Source organism: Schistocerca nitens, chromosome 7, assembly GCF_023898315.1.
Source record: "Schistocerca nitens isolate TAMUIC-IGC-003100 chromosome 7, iqSchNite1.1, whole genome shotgun sequence".
NCBI lineage: Eukaryota > Metazoa > Arthropoda > Insecta > Orthoptera > Acrididae > Schistocerca > Schistocerca nitens.
In genome coordinates, this window is record NC_064620.1 from 561,767,518 (window position 1) to 561,786,555 (window position 19,038).

Genomic DNA, 19,038 nt, shown 5'->3' on the forward strand with positions numbered 1-19,038 from the left:
AGAAATACTGAATTTAATTGATGAAAGGAGAAAATATAAAAATGCAGTAAATGAAGCAGGCAAAAAGGAATACAAACGTCTCAAAAATGAGATCGACAGGAAGTTCAAAATGGCTAAGCAGGGATGGCTTAAGGATGTAGAGGCTTATCTCACTAGGGGTAAGATAGATACTGCCTACAGGAAAATTAAAGAGACCTTTGGAGATAAGAGAACGATTTGTATGAATATCAAGAGCTCAGATGGAAACCCAGTTCTAAGCAATGAAGGGAAAGCAGAAAGGTGGAAGGAGTATATAGAGGGTCTATACAAGGGCGATGTACTTGAGGACAATATTATGGAAATGGAAGAGGATGTAGATGAAGATGAAATGGGAGATACGATACTGCGTGAAGAGTTTGACAGAGCTCTGAAAGACACGAGTTGAAACAAGGCCCCGGGAGTAGACAACATTCCATTGGAACTACTGACGGCCTTGGGAGAGCCAGTCCTGACAAAACTCTACCATCTGGTGAGCAAGAAGTATGAGACAGGCGAAATACCCTCAGACTTCAAGAAGAATATAATAATTCCAATCCCAAAGAAAGCAGGTGTTGACAGATGTGAAAATTACCGAACGATCAGTTTAATAAGCCACAGCTGCAAAATACTAACACGAATTCTTTACAGACAAATGGAAAATCTAGTAGAAGCCGGCCTCGGGGAAGATCAGTTTGGATTCCGTAGAAACACTGGAACACGTGAGGCAATACTGACCTTACGACTTATCTTAGAAGAAAGATTAAGGAAAGGCAAACCTACGTTTCTAGCATTTGTAGACTTAGAGAAAGCTTTTGACAATGTTGACTGGAATACTCTCTTTCAAACTCTAAAGGTGGCAGGGGTAAAATACAGGCAGCAAAAGGCTATTTACAGTTTGTACAGAAACCAGATGGCAGTTATAAGAGTCGAGGGACATGAAAGGGGAGCAGTGGTTGGGAAGGGAGTGAGACAGGGTTGTAGCCTCTCCCCGATGTTATTCAATCTGTATATTGAGCAAGCAGTAAAGGAAACAAGAGAAAAATTCGGAGTAGGTATTAAAATCCATGGAGAAGAAATAAAAACTTTGAGGTTCACCGATGACATTGTAATTTTGTCAGAGACAGCAAAGGACTTGGAAGAGCAGTTGAACGGAATGGACAGTGTCTTGAAAGGAGGATATAAGATGGACATCAACAAAAGCAAAACAAGGATAATGGAATGTAGTCAAATTAAGTCGGGTGATGCTGAGGGAATTAGATTAGGAAATGAGACACTTAAAGTAGTAAAGGAGTTTTGCTATTTGGGGAGCAAAATAACTGATGATGGTCGAAGTAGAGAGGATATAAAATGTAGACTGGCAATGGCAAGGAAAGCGTTTCTGAAGAAGAGAAATTTGTTAACATCGAGTATAGATTTAAGTGTCAGGAAGTCGTTTCTGAAAGTATTTGTATGGAGTGTAGCCATGTACGGAAGTGAAACATGGACAATAAATAGTTTGGACAAGAAGAGAGTAGAAGCTTTTGAAATGTGGTGCTACAGAAGAATGCTGAAGATTAGATGGGTAGATCACATAACTAATGAGGAAGTATTGAATAGGATTGGGGAGAAGATAAGTTTGTGGTACAACTTGACCAGAGGAAGGGATCGGTTGGTAGGACATGCTCTGAGGCATCAAGGGATCACCAATTTAGTATTGGAGGGCAGCGTGGAGGGTAAAAATCGTAGAGGGAGACCAAGAGATGAATACACTAAGCAGATTCAGAAGGATGTAGGTTGCAGTAGGTACTGGGAGATGAAGAGGCTTGCACAGGATAGAGTAGCATGGAGAGCTGCATCAAACCAGTCTCAGGACTGAAGACCACAACAACAACAAGGTATGAGTTGTTGCCACACCTGCCTTATTCACATGATATGGCTCCATCAGACTTCCATCTCTTCCCAAAACTGAAAATTTTTCTTGGTGGATTAAGATTCATTTCAAACGAAGAACTTATAGCCGGAGTTGAGACCTATTTTGCAGGCCTGGAGGAAACTCATTTTCGAGATTGGATCAAGGCACTGGAACATCGTTGGACCAAGTGCATTAATCCACAAGGAGTCTACATTGAAAAATAAAAGAAGTTTCAGTGATGAAAGCACTTTTTTTTCCTGTTCCATGAACTTTTCAAACCCTCGTATGTTGATGTTGCAGAGAAGCAGTACAGAAGCCTGTCAAGAATTTTCAAACGTCAATGCAATACTACAATGATCACAATTGAAATTTCTTATTGATATAGCACTACTGCAAAAGTTAACCATGCGGTAACACCATGGCCACTGATCGATAGTGCACTTAATGAAGTAATTTAAGGTAAACATAAAAAAAAAATTCTCACAATAGCAGTCATAAATACTTGTAAACTTGTAAACAAGGCTTTAAGATAGTTCTTTCTTCACTGACCACTTCGTTGAAAAGCTATGCCATTTATGAAGTTTTGTAAAGTTTTTGAAATGGTAATCAACAGAGTTATATTTTGTAAAATTTGTGTTACTGTAACCAATTACAGTATATAATTTTAAAAATATTATTAAAAACATCACAGTGAGGGGAAGGAACAGACAGCAGCGGTTCCTTTTTTTTTTTTTAAAGGGAGAGTGTTGGGCTTGTTATTTTGTGTAATCAGACAACGGAAAATCCAGGATGGAATGTAACAACATAATGAAAAGGAATGTTGCTAATCACCATCGTTGCTATATACTGAGTAGAACTCCCCTTTTCATAATGTTGTTATTTTGAGTAAGTTATTTGTCATTTAAGCCGGACATAACAACCCCCCCCCCCCCCACGCGCACGCGCACACACACACACACACACACACACACACACACACACACACACACACACACACACACACACACAGAGACTGAAATTGTGTAATCAGTTTTAAAACTTTTAATAAGGGAGAGATGCAACAGGGCACACTCTAAATTGATAACTAAAATTTATATACCACACATGCACAACCAATGACAAAACATGTGCAGTGTCAGTTATTACGACTTATGATATAATAATGAAGATGAACAGTTTTAACGAAAAACTAGACAGCTACAGCAAAAATATGTGGCTTGCTGACAAGTAATCAAATCACAGTCTTTTAGTTAAATTGACATTTTATGGGATGATGGTACAGTCAACTAGTGGATAGATCATATCTTTTTTTTTAAAAAAAAAAAAATTGTACACAGTAATACAAGCAAAATAGTCCAGGGACATTATTCTGACTGGGGAGAAATCACGTATGGGGTTTCTCAAGGTTCCATCTTAGGTCCACTATTGTTCCTCAGATATATAAACGCTCTTCCTTCTCGTATATAACAAGCAGAATTAGCTCTGTTTGCAGATGACACAAGTATGGCAATCAATCAAGGCGTATTTACAGGAACAGAAGCAACAGTAAAAAAAGTTCTTAACATTACCATTGACTACTTTTCTGCGAACGGTCTCACCCTCAATTTTAGAAAGATACAACATACACATCTAGCATATTACACCAATGATAAGTGTAACACGTGGCGAGGAAACGATTGGTAGGGTGGAAACTTCAAAATTCTTACCGATCCATACTGATGAGAATTTAAAATGGAAAAAATACATATTGGAACTTCCAAAGCAACTTAGTGCACCCACATTTGCACTTGGAATAACAGAAAATCTTTGTGAAATAATGTACATAATTAATTACAATACCAGAAGGAGAAAGGACATTCATTACTCCACATTGTTTTTCATAGCACAAAAAGGGGTGCACAATGCTGCAACAAGATTTTTATCACTTACACAGTGCTATCTGGGAAAGTTTCTCCTTCACAACTATTACCAATAGGAGAATCTCTATTACTGTAACATGTAAAAGGTGGCGGGTAGGAATAACTAATTCATGTGTGTATATTTTTTTTCTTTTTGGAAAAAAAAAGACAAAGAAGAATGTAAAGTTCAGAAAGTAATCACTTGTACAAATATATTTATGGTGGGATGTAAGATGACTCATTCCACATCATAGAAATCTATTGTGCAGAATGACATATGGAACATGCAACTAACTAACTAACAAAAAATAAAATAGACGAGCCACCCACTCCCGTACACACTAAAATCGCCAACCTAAACCCTTAAGTCTGGAGTTCAGATGACACACAGAACATTAAAAGTTTTAAAACCCTTGACTCACTGTAAGCTGAAATACAGGACCACTTAAGCTACCATTTGTCCTCTTGTCCAAATACAAGGGTCACACAGAAAGTAATGCCCCACACTATGCTCTCTCAGATTTTCTCAGCATATAGTGCGCTTTCAGGTGTTCTGCTGAGTTGTTGTTTCCATTTTCTGCACAATATTTCAATGACAAATTCAGCCATCATTCTTCATATGCTGAAAGTGTTGCTGTTATGTGTGCTCACTGTCTGGATTCCAACCGCCCTGGTTGGCTTTCTAAACACAGTACAGAAAATGCTAGCAATGACTCTGCAGAACACCTGGAAGCACACTACGAATGGGATTGTACACTGGCACTAACGAAAGCAGGAGCAGACAACCTCTGTAAGCTCCCCATATGCTACATACAAACATTTCAAATTTCCCACAAGTTTTCAGATCTCTGAACAGTGATAATCTTGTTGGTTGATGAATGTAAGATGAGACCCTGAAGCCTCCCTAAATTTTTAGTATGGTCTTCCCTCCTTTTACATTCTCTCTCTCTCTCTCTCTCTCTCTCTCTCTCTCTCTCTCTCTCTCTCTCTCACACACACACACACACACACACACACACACACATAAATAGCACTCTGTGGGACACTTTACTGGGGACATAATGCTGCCCATAGATAACAAACAATATCATGCTTAATGCACTACCTTGAAGGGCACTTCTGTTGTTCCAAGGCATCAGAAAGGACACTACAGGTTACACAAGGATGGATTCATAAATCCGTGAATGATGAGAGAGCACGCTGAAATCACTTATTTCTTATTGGCACAGAAGTCATATTTACTCTGTGTATAATCTGAGAAATGTGCCAACAAGAGTTTCCAAAGGAATTGTTGAGAGTATGTTGTTTCGTGAAATTGGAGAATTGTGTTTTGATAAGAAACAATTTTTTGGTGGTATAGTGATGAAAAAAAGGGAGGAAAAACTGAGAAAATGTTATGGAGACCCTGCTCTGTCACAAGGCATCATTCACTGAATTTTTATGCGAACACTAGAGCACGGGAGATGCCAAGCACACATAACACATGCTTGATGTTTGATTTGTACGTGGCGCATGTTTTAGTTTTCATAGCTTGTACGGGCCACTTACTTGTCTGGCAGACGAACCAAGTGCCGCAGACTGTGAGTTATATTATAGCTGGCCACTCACTTAACATCATGTACCACTTGATTCCTACCACATGTAATGCGATCATCAGATATTTCACACTATAAGAATGTACTCCCTTTCATTGTGTCAACATATGCTTCATTTGCACTACTTGGAAATTAACAATCTATCCACAGCAAAGATATTTTTTAATTGTTATTGCTTTTACAAACGATAGTCTTAGCATAAAAAATACCTATGCAAATACTGCAACTGGCTGGATAAGATTGGCACTATAGTGAAGCTCAAACATTCATTGAAACTTCCATTCACATTTCCCTAGATATTTAATGGAAATAATAATAAACGGGATTTTGAGATTTGCTGATGATGCAGAATGTAACATTGCAAAAGTGACACACTAGCCTGAGAGTTGGGCTCAGCTGCATGGTCTTGTGACCCATCTGGGTGGGCCCATGTACAGGATAGCACATGATGCATGACACAGGTTGGGTGGGCTGAAACCAGCACAGTGCACGGCTAGTTGAGGTCACAAAAGAAGAAATCTTCAACAAAGTTTGTGATATTGCGATGGAAGACCTTCACATGAAAATCCACACAACAGCCAAGACCATAAACATTTTGAGTGAACATATAAATAATATTCTGCATGAAAATTTGGTTATGAGAAGCGCATGGGCAAGATGGGTGCCACAAATGTTCACAGTTAACAACAAGCATAGCCATGTTTCGTACCACACGAATGTTCGAACATGTTTAAGTGTAATCCTGACGAGTTTTTGCAGTGTTATATCATGGCTGATGAAGCATGGATTCATTACTTTCACTGTGAAACAAAATTGAAGCAGCAGATTTCCTCTGGTGAACATGCTCAAAAGGAAGCAAAAACATTTTGTCACTGGGAAAAGTCATGGCAACATAACACCCCCCCCCCCCCCTTTCTTTGGGAGGCAAGGGATTCTCAAGGTGTGATATTTAGAGACTACCTTGTGAAGAATAAAATAATCACTCTTTTATACTATGCTGAAGCACTGTATAAATTTCGCAAGACTGTTAAAGGAACAACCACATTTGATAAAGAAAAAGGTTCTCTTTCACCAAGAAACTGTCTGCCCACACATCTGTTGATACAATGACAAAATTTGCTGAACTGCATCATGAACTGCTATCTCATTCACCCTATACTCCAGAGATTGCTCCGAGGAACTACTTCCTCTCCAACAAGCCCGAAAAACTGACTTGGTGGGGAGAAATTAATATTCAAGGAAGACTTCATGATAGAAACAAAATCTTATTTGGCAGTCCTTCAAGAAGTGTGTCTTCCGAAACGGTTAACACATTGTGGAACTGTTTGAGGAGGAGTGCTGAACTGAAAATGCATTCTTGATAATTTTGGAAATACACCAAACAAAATGGAGAAGGGATGGGAGGGGTGGGGATGACCATCACACAGAAAGATCATAACACCATATGTTGAACTGTCCAAGGGCATTATACCTCCATCTAGTATCAAATGCTATTTCAAAACTGATGAAAATACGAATTAGGTGAAGCTTGCACAGCATAGCCTGTGACATGGCCACCTCAGCTAGGGTTAAATTTCATTCCAATCCAACACTGAAAAATATTGGAGAGTTGCCTGTATTATAAGATCCAGATAAAGCAAGGGCGACCATATGTACCAATGTCTTCCTGCCCTACTGGAGAAGTGTAAGTACTCTGGTATTTATGGTCAAATCCAGGTGTAAGGAAGGGAATTAAAATAGCTTCTGCTTTTAAGTCAAGAAAATTTTCCATTTCATAAATTTAATTAAAAAGGTATCATAATTTTTTTATAACTTCCAGTGATACACAATGACATGTTGAACCTTATTTTGTTATGAGCAGGTATGTGACAGACACCAATGAATTCAACTCTCACACGAGGATAGGCTAGTAAGAAAAATCGTTGCTAGAACTGAAGCCAAACCACTCCTCTCAGTGTCCACTTGATGGTCAGAAAGGTGCATTCTATGTGGCAGCAACAGTAATTCAAGTAAAATACTCTGCAATTTTCTGGGTTTTCTCTCTCTTACTGCTCTTGACAACACCATTTCCGATTACAAAACGTGTCCATACAATCAAAAGCTTAGTGTAATGATTTATGGAGCTCAGGAAACCTAGCTAGGATTTCTTGCAGCATTTGGCCCTCACTACCTGGAAGACAATGTGAAGTTCTCCCCAGATGATAAGTATTTGAACCTAGACAGTGCCATGTGCCCACCACTGATACGAGAAATATTCATCACTCTACTAAAAGGTAGGTAGTTGCTATTGCTGCCTTAAGGATTTCAGCATAGATGTATCATTATTTGGTGAATTGTATACATACAGAGTGTGGAAAAAATTTGGAAACACCAAATTCACAACACATTACCATGCCTAATGTGTTGTAGGAAAACAAATGGCATAAAAAAATTCCAGTTTTATCAGAATGGATAAATACAGGTCCTGTATTGTTTTCTAGGTAATTTTATACCGTTCTACCTGCAAAATAGTTGGGAGTTCAGATAATGACGATGGAGGTGGATAGTGATCATGCATTCTTCTCTCCAAAGTAGATAACAAAGGCTCAATAATATTGGGATCTGGTGACTGTGGTGGCCAAGGGAGATGTGACAATTCATCCTTGTGATCACAAAACCAGTTCTGGACAATGTGAACTGTGTGAACAGGAGTCCTGTCATCCTGGACCATAGCATTACCATTAGGGAACAAACACCGTACCACAGCATGGACCTGATCTGTCAAAATGGTCACATAATCACTGGCAGTAATGTAACCTTGCAGGGTAACCAAAGACTCATGGAATACCATCTTATGGTTGCACAAATCGCCACCGAACCCAGGTGTATTTAACTCTTTGGACATAAATTCCACCAAAAGTTGGAAACCGCAGAAATGACTCATCTTGTGCTGGCATACGACTTCGCCAGCACACAACTCGGCACTAAGAAACACTGTGTATAAGGCGCTGAATTATGCGGACCTACGACAAGAGAAGATCAAGAGACACCCCCCGACTACACACCGATAATGATCCCGGAGTAGTGTACATACAGGCCACAGCCACTGACAGACAGCTCAGTCTCAGTACCTCAGTATGTCACATCGGGACTAAGTTTGAATTGCACCTCAATACGTTGCACAGTACTCTAGTCTTCCACAGTGATAGTTGTCGCCTCGCACCTTAGCTAGCTGTGAGGGAATGTTAGTCATTGTATATAGCTGTGATATGACATGGACAAGATTCAGGAATTAGTCATTTGATTGCCGTTAACCACAGAACTTCAGATTGGACATCACTGAAGTTAAGTACACTATTGGTTCATATAATGAAGTGTATTTTGTGTTGTAGTAAGACCAAACCGGCCACCCACCTATCATACCACTGTCTCTTCATCCAGCCAGGAACCACAGAAGATCAGAGGAGGGAACACCAAGTGGCGACGATTCTGATCAAGTTTTGTGTGCTTTTCATGTGTTTTACATTGCTGCAGGGGAGCTGTCATAACAGTGATTCTTTTCACTAATTTGTTCTTGTTGTTGCATGTATTACAGGATGAGAGCTGCAAAACAAATCTAGTTCTCTTTTCAGAGGCTTTGCACATTGCTTTCATTTTGTCTTTTCATACGAGGGTCACTCAATAATTAAAGAGACAAACTGGTCTGGAGAAAAAAGCATTTATTTTTACAAAACAATACTTTTTCTACTTTTCAATATAATCCCCTTGAATATTTATGCACTTGTTCGAACGGGCTACAAGCTTTTTTATTCCAGCTGCAAAGAACTCGCTATCTTTATGTTTGAATCAATTTCCCACAAACTTTTTCACATCCTCGTTGTCCTTAAACCTCTTCCCACGTTTGCCTCCCTCAGTGCACCAAACAAATGGAAATCACTAGGTGCTACATCAGGACTGTAAGCGAGATGGGGCAGTACTTCCCAGCCCATTTTGTCAATGGTTCCACGGGTTAGTTGAGCAATATGAGGACGTGCTCTGTCTTGCTGGAGAATTACACCTCTCCTCTGAGTTCCACGTCATCTCTCTCTCATGACTGGCTTCACCTTGTTTAAAAGCAAATCCGAGTAGTACTGGGTGTTCATTGTATGCTGCTCTTCGAGATGATCACAAAAAACTGGATCTTCAGCATCCCAAAACACCGTCAATATGACTTTTCCTGCTGATGCTTGGGTTCTAAATTTTTCTTGACAAGTGAGTTGGTGTGCTTCCACTTGATGCTTTGTCTTTTTAATTCTGGCTCATAATAGTGAGCCCAAGTTTCATCAAAAGTTAAAATTTTGTTGAAGTGCTCACCTTCTCTTTCACAATGTTCCTTTAGCTCTGTGCACACTCTCAACCTTGTTTCCTTGTATAGCCGCCCCAACTTCTTTGGGACCCACCTTGCACGTGTTTTGCGGTACTTCAGCTTGTTACAGATAATGTTATGAACTGTACCAGTACTAACTTTAACCTTATCAACTATAATTTCCACAGTCACACGGCAGTCGGCATGAATAATGTCATCAATTCAACTTTCATGTGAGAGAGTTGAAACTGCAACTGGTCGGCCAGGACGGTGTTCATCAGTCACTGAGTCATGACCATTTTGAACTGTTCTACCCACTTGTAAAAATTTGCACAATTCATACAACCTTCACCATAAACTTTAGTCATTCTACAGTATATATTCACTGGTTTCTCACCTTCAGCAAGTAAAAAACGAACAACAGAATTTTGTTCTACTAATGTGGACGTTTCAAGTGGACTTGCCATCTTGAAATGTATTTTTGAGGTTATAAACAAAACAATGTTGATACATCAGCTGATCAGGGCTCATCCCAGTGATGCCAAATTAAAGCCATAAAAGTACCAAACTTGCCCTAATAACAGTTTTTTCCCCAGGCCAATTCGTCTCTTTAATTACTGAATGACCCTCATATTTTGCTGTAATTTGTTAGCGTCAGTATGGCTACTCCGCCCCCTCCATCCTCTGCCCCTGTGCCTCAGCCATAGGCTGCTCCTGCTCTGGAAGTAAACCAGATTTTTCAGTTTCAGAACCAGCAAATAGCCACACTGCTGTCTACTGTACAGCAACTGCTTGCTGCACAAGCAGGGTCGGCTGCCCAACTGACCAACCAACTGATCCAAAAAGTGGCACCAAACAACATTCCACTCTTTCGGCACTTCGACGAAAAATACGAGCAATGGCTCGAATATCCCACCCAGTTCCAGGCCCACTGTCAAGTCTGTCAAATTCCAAGTACTGTGAAATCTCACTATTTCCTGTCCATCGCGGGAACCCCTGTGTTTTGCTTAATTCAAACACTTTTCCCTGCGTTGTCTCCTGACGCTCTCTCCTATGATGAAGTATAGGTGTGTTAGGTCCATATTACGAATAGCAGATTCAAGTCACAGCAGCCACATTTCAGTTCTTCTGCCTTAAGAAAAAGCTAGTACAGATGTATCGTCAGTGATATGCAGACTTACAGCATCTCACTTGGAAGTGTAAATTCAAGTGTAATTGTGGCAACTTTTATAGTGACATGATGATCCTTGATACGATCACATACAATGTCCTTGATAGCAGAATTAGAATTAGAGAACAGATTATCAAGTACTCTGATCCTTCACTTCTTAAGTATTACAGATATTAGAACAATTCGATTCTGGCACCACAGCCGCAGATAAATTTGATCAGGACTCAATTCGTCGGGCCCAGTCGGCTCTTGGCAATGACTTCCCCACTCAGCTGCCACAATGAGTGCACACACAGATGTGCAGACAGCCCAGTAAACAAGTAGCCAGGCCTGTAAATCTAGTGAAGTCTTGCCCTCACTGTTTTGCTCGCCATAACCTGTAACTGCCTATCTTGCAATGCGACACGTAGATCACGCGTAGAGAAAAGCCATGTCCAGGCAATATGCTTGCAATGGCAAAAGAATGCAAATTCTGCCTGCTCTCGCAGCAACCAGTCTCATGCACATTCTGTGAATGCAGTGTTTGCAAAACTGACTACAGGTTCCTATTTGTTACTCTACAAATTGCTGGCCGCCACACTGACTTTCAATTGGACACAAGTGCTTCTGTAACTTTGCTTAATCTTGGAAAGTACAAACAGTTAGGCTCACAACACCTGTCAAACTCTAGCATGCACCTCATTGCATATAACAGACAGGAAATCCCAGTACTTTCACAGTATAGTTTGCCTGCCACTTACAAATCTCACACTAGGACAGTGAAATTTACTGTGTTGCAATCAACAGACAGTGAAAATATTTTTGGTTAAGATTCATTTGACTTGTTTGGCCTTAGTGTCCAACACAATGTAGCTTCTGTGACTGTTTTTAATCCAAACGACAGTGTAGCTAGGTTACTTAAGAAATTTCCTGAGCTCTTTTCTGATGGGCTTGGCAAAGCTAATAATTTTGTAGTGCACATTACCCTGAAAGAAAACGCACAGCCTAAATTTTTCTGGACTCGGTCTGTTCCCATTGCTTTAAGGGGCAAAGTAGCCAGTGAATTAAAAGAATTGCAAGGCAATCATGTGATTGCTCCAATACAAGCTACTCTGTCGGCAAGTCCATTAGTTTTGATGCCCGAGCCTGCTGATTGCATTCACATTTGTGTTGACTTAAACTACAATCAATGCACAGACAATAACCGACACTTATCCACTGCCTCACCCTGAGCTTGGCGCAGGCCATTACTTGTCTAAGATAGATTTGCATGATGCTTATCTGCAAATAACACTAATTGAAAAATCACAGAAAGTGTTCATTTTAATACACTGTTCGAACTACCTTGAAGATAGTCATCTGAGGTCATACGCCAGAGAAACGCATTACAAATTTTCGTACTCTTTTTCGAAAGTTCTTAGATGCAGGACTCAAGAGCCATCTCAAAAAGTGTGACTTGTTCCAGACAGAACTACAGTACTTAGGTTATATGATAAGCAGTCAGGGTGTGCACCCCCTCTAATTTCATTTGCCTGCAATCCATGACCTACCAGTTCCTCGCAATGTATTTGAACTGCAGTCAGTGCTAGGCAAGTTGACATACTACATTCGTTTCACTCTGAACGCTTCACAGATCGCTTGTGTTGGAAAAATGTGCCTTTCGTGGGGACCAAGGAGTGTCACTACGCATTTCAGAAACTCAAAAATGCCTTGCTCAGTGACAGATGTTTAGTACATATTGATCCTGCCAAACCAGTGATTTTGCAAGTAGACGTTTCCTCAAAGGAATTGGCGCGTACTTTCGCACAGAATTGGTGCACAAAAAAGACATATTGCTTTTGGCTCAAAATTATTAACACAAACTCAGTGCAGTTATTCACAAATTAAAAAAGAAGCTCTCATTATTGCGTATGGTCACAAGTTCTATTTAGTGACAGATCACAAGCCTTTTCAGTCCTTGTTTCAAACATCAAAGCCGATTCCTACATGTAATGCTCAAAAATTGCTACATTGGGCTTTGCTTTTATCCCTGTAATATCCTTTTACAACACTGAGAATGAGCACATGTGATTGTCCACTGTAAGATTGTACTGAGATCACACTTTGTTGTACTGAAAGGTTATGCCGATGAGCAAAGTATCGGCGCACTGCTGAGTTCTGAATACTGTTCAATGAGCAAGGCGAAGACGTGCGATGTGATGCAACAAAATCTTCAGATCAGGATCTGCTTCCGTGGTCTGAGCAATGTCTGCTATTCAATGGAAAAGATTGCAGCAATTCAAAGCCCTGCGCGTTGATCTGGCAACAAGATGTGTCAGAGGAAAGATCGATGAAAATAATCACCTCTTTATAAAATTTTGTAGTTTTTGCACTTGCTATTATTGCTGGATAGGATGTTGTAACCGTTATTTATTACACATAACCGCCCAGTTAAACAGTTTACTAATTTGCTGAAGGCCCAGGAGAACAGAGAGAATGAAATCACAAATATAAGAAGGGAAGAATCTCTGATTAAAGTCCTTGTTTTTAATGTTACAGACTGTCATATGTGAATGGACATGTACTATGAGGAAGAATAGAATGAAAAAAAAAAAATTACTCACACAAATGCAAGTAAAAGAAAACAATCACAGGAAATGCCAAGGTAAGTATGGTTGTACTCACAAAGATAGAAATGCAGCAGTCAGATAAAAGAAAAACAACAAATATTTTAAAATGGGAAGAGTTGGTGAACTTCAATAAGGATTTTTGGGTATATTTGCCATATTTAACAAGCAACTGAAAGCAGCTGAGAAAAATTGCACAGCAAAGCAACTGATACCTTCATACAAGAGTACAGTAAGAGAAGCTGTTGCCAGAACAGGTGCGATCTTTCAAGGTATCTCAGTGTGCAAAAATACATTACTGTATGGGTTAAGGCATTCTGTTCCAGTGCCTGCCTGTCGGCTTGCAGCAAGGCACCACAGGCACATGTGGGCAAACAGCTGATGTGTGAGCAGTAAAGCTGCTAGGTAAAAGTTCTCCAGCGGCTGAAAGCACACTGTCAGGGTTGGTCAAGTAGTTCACGCATGTGCAGAATGAATGTAATAGGGCTGCCAAGTCGGTAGCCTATACTGGCTGTGCCTGCTCCCGAGTAAGTTGAGCAGTGCTTGGTAGAGTTGAGACAGCCTGGATTAAGAGGTAACATTTTGTATAAAACCAACAAGAGAGAATATTATGAAAAGGATAGATTGCTACTCACTGTATTGTGGTGATGTATAGTTGCAGACAGGCACAACAAAAAGACTGCTTAACAAGTAAGCTTTTGGCCAAACGGCCTTCTCCTGAATTAGACTACACATACATTCACGCAAACACAACTCGCACACACATGACCACTGCCTCTGCCTCTGGCTGCTGAGGCCAGACTGCGAGCAATAGCACGTGATGGGAGAAGCTATCCTTCCAGGTGGTGAGGGTAAGCCTCCTAGGCATGGTCCTGTTGCGGTAATAGTTGTATTTACTTAATTGCAACATAAAAACAAATCGTAACTCTTATGACTCCTTTACTAGAAAATTATACAACAGAACAGCATAAAAACAAGTGAAGAAACATAAGTCCGAGACTGCACCAGAGATAATAATTACAAATGGCAATCACTTGCACACAGCATTACACTGCACTTCACCACTCCCCCCTTAGTGTCAACGGTACTTTCTGTTGAAACGGACATGTCGTCCAGAATGGGTTACAACGGGTTGTGCAGAGGCTGCTGATGGTGCATTAGAGGTAGCGTCAGCCCCATTGGAGTTGGTATGCCCTTACACTCCTCAAATCTTCGAATTGACTGATCCAGCTAGTTGCATGGAGTCCTATAGTATAATGTGAAGTCTGAACCATGGTGCAACTTCGAATTTTTCAGTGACAAATCAATGCCACAGGAGAAAAATGTGGTAAGAGACTGAAAAAATTCCACGATCACATCAAGGATTGAATCTCAGAGCTTTTAACATTTACCTACTTAGCTATCTGGTCTTGCACATAAATCGCAGCACATCGTATACGAGGCCAGCACTGATAGTTCTTTTTGAATGTGAAATTATGTTTCAACAACAGGCATTTGTGAGTATGGGGAGAAGAGACCTGTTTGATTGTTGGAATATGAAGAAAGCTTTTGTACTCAGAGTATCCACAATAACGACTGACATCAACTGAACACACGAGAACTGTGATTACCATTGGACACACACATACACATGTATTTATGGCCATATTAAAGGTTTTCTAATACCGTATGATTTAATGTGCTGTTCTTCCTCAGTAGTTACCATCTTTAGCTAACACTGTGCAGTGAATTTTTGTTAAATAGTGTGCCAGATTAAAAACTACTGACATCGCTGCAATACTTTTTTTACTAATTAGGGTTTTAAAACAAGAATTATTTATCTCTGCCTTGAGTATGTACACGTTAAGTGTGGCACTGCTCTTACAACCAGCCTGCAGTGAAGTTCATCCAGTGGTGATACACCATATAGAAGGGACACTGTGCCTGATGGGAGAAACAATATGGCTTGGGTGATGGGGTTACTTAGGTGGAATGGGGCAGCAAGTGGGAGGGATGGCAGGGTAGGGGTGAGGGAATGTGTAGTGCTGACTGTAGGAGCATGCACTGATAGTTATGTGGCTGTGAAAGCAGTCAAGTGATCTACAAACTTGGGTGCAACTACTGAGCCGCTTTCTACAAGGGTGTGACAACTATCAAGCTGTCTGTCGGCACAAATTGCCACAGACAAACTGTGCCTACAAGTAGTCACACCACTCAGTTGTTGAACATGCTGTCCAGCAAAATGTGCTTCATTCAATGGCTGCTTCACAGCCTGCACCATTTGGATCCTTCCTACCAGCATCAGTTTTTCTGGAAATGCACAGGTGCGAACCCTGCCTGCAACATATACTACATCCCCATAAACATCTTGCCCCAACCTTAGTTAATCCCTGCCCTTCCCCTCCTTATCCCCTTCCCTGCTCCCGCTCTAGTACTACAAAGCCTTTTATTCCACAAATGCACCCAACAGCCTTTTTCCTCTTCTCTCCTGCTCCCCTTCCCACCAACTCATCCCCAAATGTTGGATTGCTTCTCCCATCAGACACAGTTGCAGTCTGTAGTACAGACACAGAAAGTGGACGTGTGTGTGTGTGTGTGTGTGTGTGTGTGTGGTTTTCTACATCATGAGGTGGTCTTTTGGCCGAAAGCTTAGATGTATTGTAGTGTTTTCACTGTGCCTGCCTGTCACTCGTCTCCTCTACATGAGGAGCAGCAATATATTCTTTTCCTAAGATTGTTATTAATCCATCCTAGACTTTCCATTTTTAATCCAGAGGTGGTGGTATTTTGCAAATACCCATTCAGCTACTTCTGATGTAAAAGTATTGACACACACACACACACACACACACACACACACACACACACACACACACACAATATTATAGTGGTATGCCTGTAAGAAGGTAGCTGCATGATGTATTCTGCACAGAGACAGAGATGGATGGAGAATATTTTGTGGCATCGTCTGAGCATTCTGCCTCTGTCCCACATCACACACTCCACCCATAGCCTAACCTGATAACTAGCAACACTGGGTTAGTCCCACAGTGGGACACTGTTTCTGTTTCTGAATCTTCCTAAGCAACTTTATATGCTCAGACAACTACTGCTGTTGCATGTTAACATAATAGTTTATGCTATATGCCATCTATAATAAGACACAACAGCAGCCTGGTATCTTTATCAGACATAAACTGACATGAAAATCTAAGCTTAAATGTTCTACACTCAAGTCTAAGTGCATGGCAACAGGCCATCATATTGGAATGAAGCTACCTGCTTAACTGCCATGTGGCAATATGGCCCTTGCTGCTGCACATTGCTCTATCACCCACCTTATTACGTGCACACCACTATAGCAGATGTAGAAATAATTTTTTCACTGATAACAAAATGAGAGGAGGACATTCCAATGTATAAAGAAGAACAGTTATAAATAATGTGAGGAATAAACAGACAGTAACTAGGAGTATATAACATATGTAACAATTACTCTCTATTTGTTTCCACTACTCATGTCAGTAGCCACACTGCAATTGCTCGTTTCAATGACCTAAGTGCTTTCTTCTTACTGTGGATCAATTGCTGACATCCTACTCATTTGTCTCTCATATTTTGCATTTATATAGTATATTATACTTGACATTTAAGCCAAAACAATTGTCACATTCATATACATGCACAACATACCTGGAAACAGATCTTGCAAGTGTAGAAATTGCGTTTGAAAACTTCTTCATCTCTGATTTTATTGTAGTCCACAATCACTCTAACAACTGAAGTGAATGGACTGATGTCGAGAACGGCACGTGGGTCTCCTGTTCTGCTTTGCCTTGAAGTGAATGCTATGCCATTTGCTTGTGGAGCAGTTGCTGGCATTTCATATGACTTTTCCAGAATGTTTTCTTTAGTTTCAGTTTTCCTCTGTCTTATCCCTGCGTTATCTTCTTTAGTACCTGCCAGTTTTATAAATACTAAAATTGCTAAACAACTAAATATAAATTAAGGCTTATTTTATTATATCAGGCCAGTAGGTTGTAAACTGAAGACATTTTACAATTACGCTAGTGAAAATTCCAAATGACATGAGCATACATAGGATTGAAATTAACTGTTAAAAACCTTTATAACTACATTGCCTGACAAAAAAGTGAAGCACCCAGAAGATACTGTAAAGTGTCAATGTAACTTAGTAATCACACTTAGCACCGGTGGGTCTGGAAATGATTAAAATTGCAAATCTCTGTAAAAGGTAAAATTACCACTGGAGTGTATTAGTGTTGTGTGTTCTTACCAGGCCTGGTCAGGTATATACAGGCTGTGCACAGCATTACTTGTGAAGGACACAGAGATGCCATATACTTGTGTGAGACTGCGATAACACCTATTAAGAGTATGAAGGGAGCCCCATTTCAGGTCTCCATTTGGCTGTCTGGTCGAATCATGCAATATCCATATTTTTGAGGCATTCAGATGTAATTGTGTCAACATTGGATTGCACTGGAATGTGAGGACAGGCATACACATAGTCAAAGTTGTCAGGTCTGACCGTCACAAGGGAGGATAGCCATACTGTATATCAAGCACCACATTGTAACCTCTTAACATCTGTGCCTGGCATCCAAGAACAAGCAATGGATTCACTGCAACTTGATGTGTCATCCTGCACCACTGGTCAGAGACTAAAAGCAGCCAGACAAGGGAATAAGTATCTCATGCACATGTTGCTGCTAACACAGCATAAACGGCTTTGTTGGAGTGGCACCTTGAGGGAGGAAGCACAGACCGCTGATTAATGGCATCACACTGTGTTCAGTGATGAAATGTGGTTCTGCACTTCCCCAGATGACCATCAGTGAGTATCGCAGTGACCCGGGGACAGGGTCCATTCTTTCAATGTTTTTCGAGATGCACAGCCGTGTTAACCTGGCATTATGGCACTAGGAGCTACCGGGAGGGGGTGGGGGGTGGGAGGCACGTTTTTCCAATGTTCTGAATATAATAAGATTATTTTCTTTCAGAACAATCAGTAGAACACATCACTAGTGATCAAAATTATAAACTTTCATGGCTATGTAAGATTTGTTATCTGTACGACTGTTTCTCAGTATTTTAGGCCAATGTTCTGTATCTAATGTTTTTGTTCCTGTGAGTGGCCAAAATTCAACAACAGTAGTCACTTCATAACTGAAGCTTCCTTATATTGAGGCCACTGAATACACATCTCGCCATGTGCTATTGTACCAAAACAAATCTCCAAAGTCGTGGGTGGCTGGCTTTCCTACCTATTTCCGAAATAGTCCTATTTCCTGCAACATTTTCCTTTCTCTTGCTGTGCGAAAAAGCTTATCCAAAATCCAGTGTTTTTTATGTCTGCTTTCGTTCATCTGTTACTGCCATTTGCTACAAATCCTTTTCTACATTTTTAGTAATTTTTTTCTGCTGTTTCACACTTCTGTGGATTGAAAATAATGTACCATGTAAGGTTACAATTGTCTTTAATACTTCTTACACCCACAGTCTAAGATGCAACAAAATTTTTCTGTGTTTACAAAAATCCCTTAGTGTCAGGTT

At 40.3% G+C, this 19,038-nt stretch overlaps 1 protein-coding gene across 1 annotated transcript in view; it reads right to left on the reverse strand.

The window, feature by feature from the left end:
* The window catches only part of LOC126195095 (E3 ubiquitin-protein ligase RNF14-like), a 104,925-nt gene that overhangs the window by 49,617 nt on the left and 36,270 nt on the right, over positions 1-19,038 (reverse strand). The window contains exon 4 of the mRNA XM_049933558.1: positions 17,155-17,420. Within this exon, the coding sequence (XP_049789515.1) occupies positions 17,155-17,420 (266 nt within the window). The remainder of the gene's footprint in view (positions 1-17,154; positions 17,421-19,038) is intronic.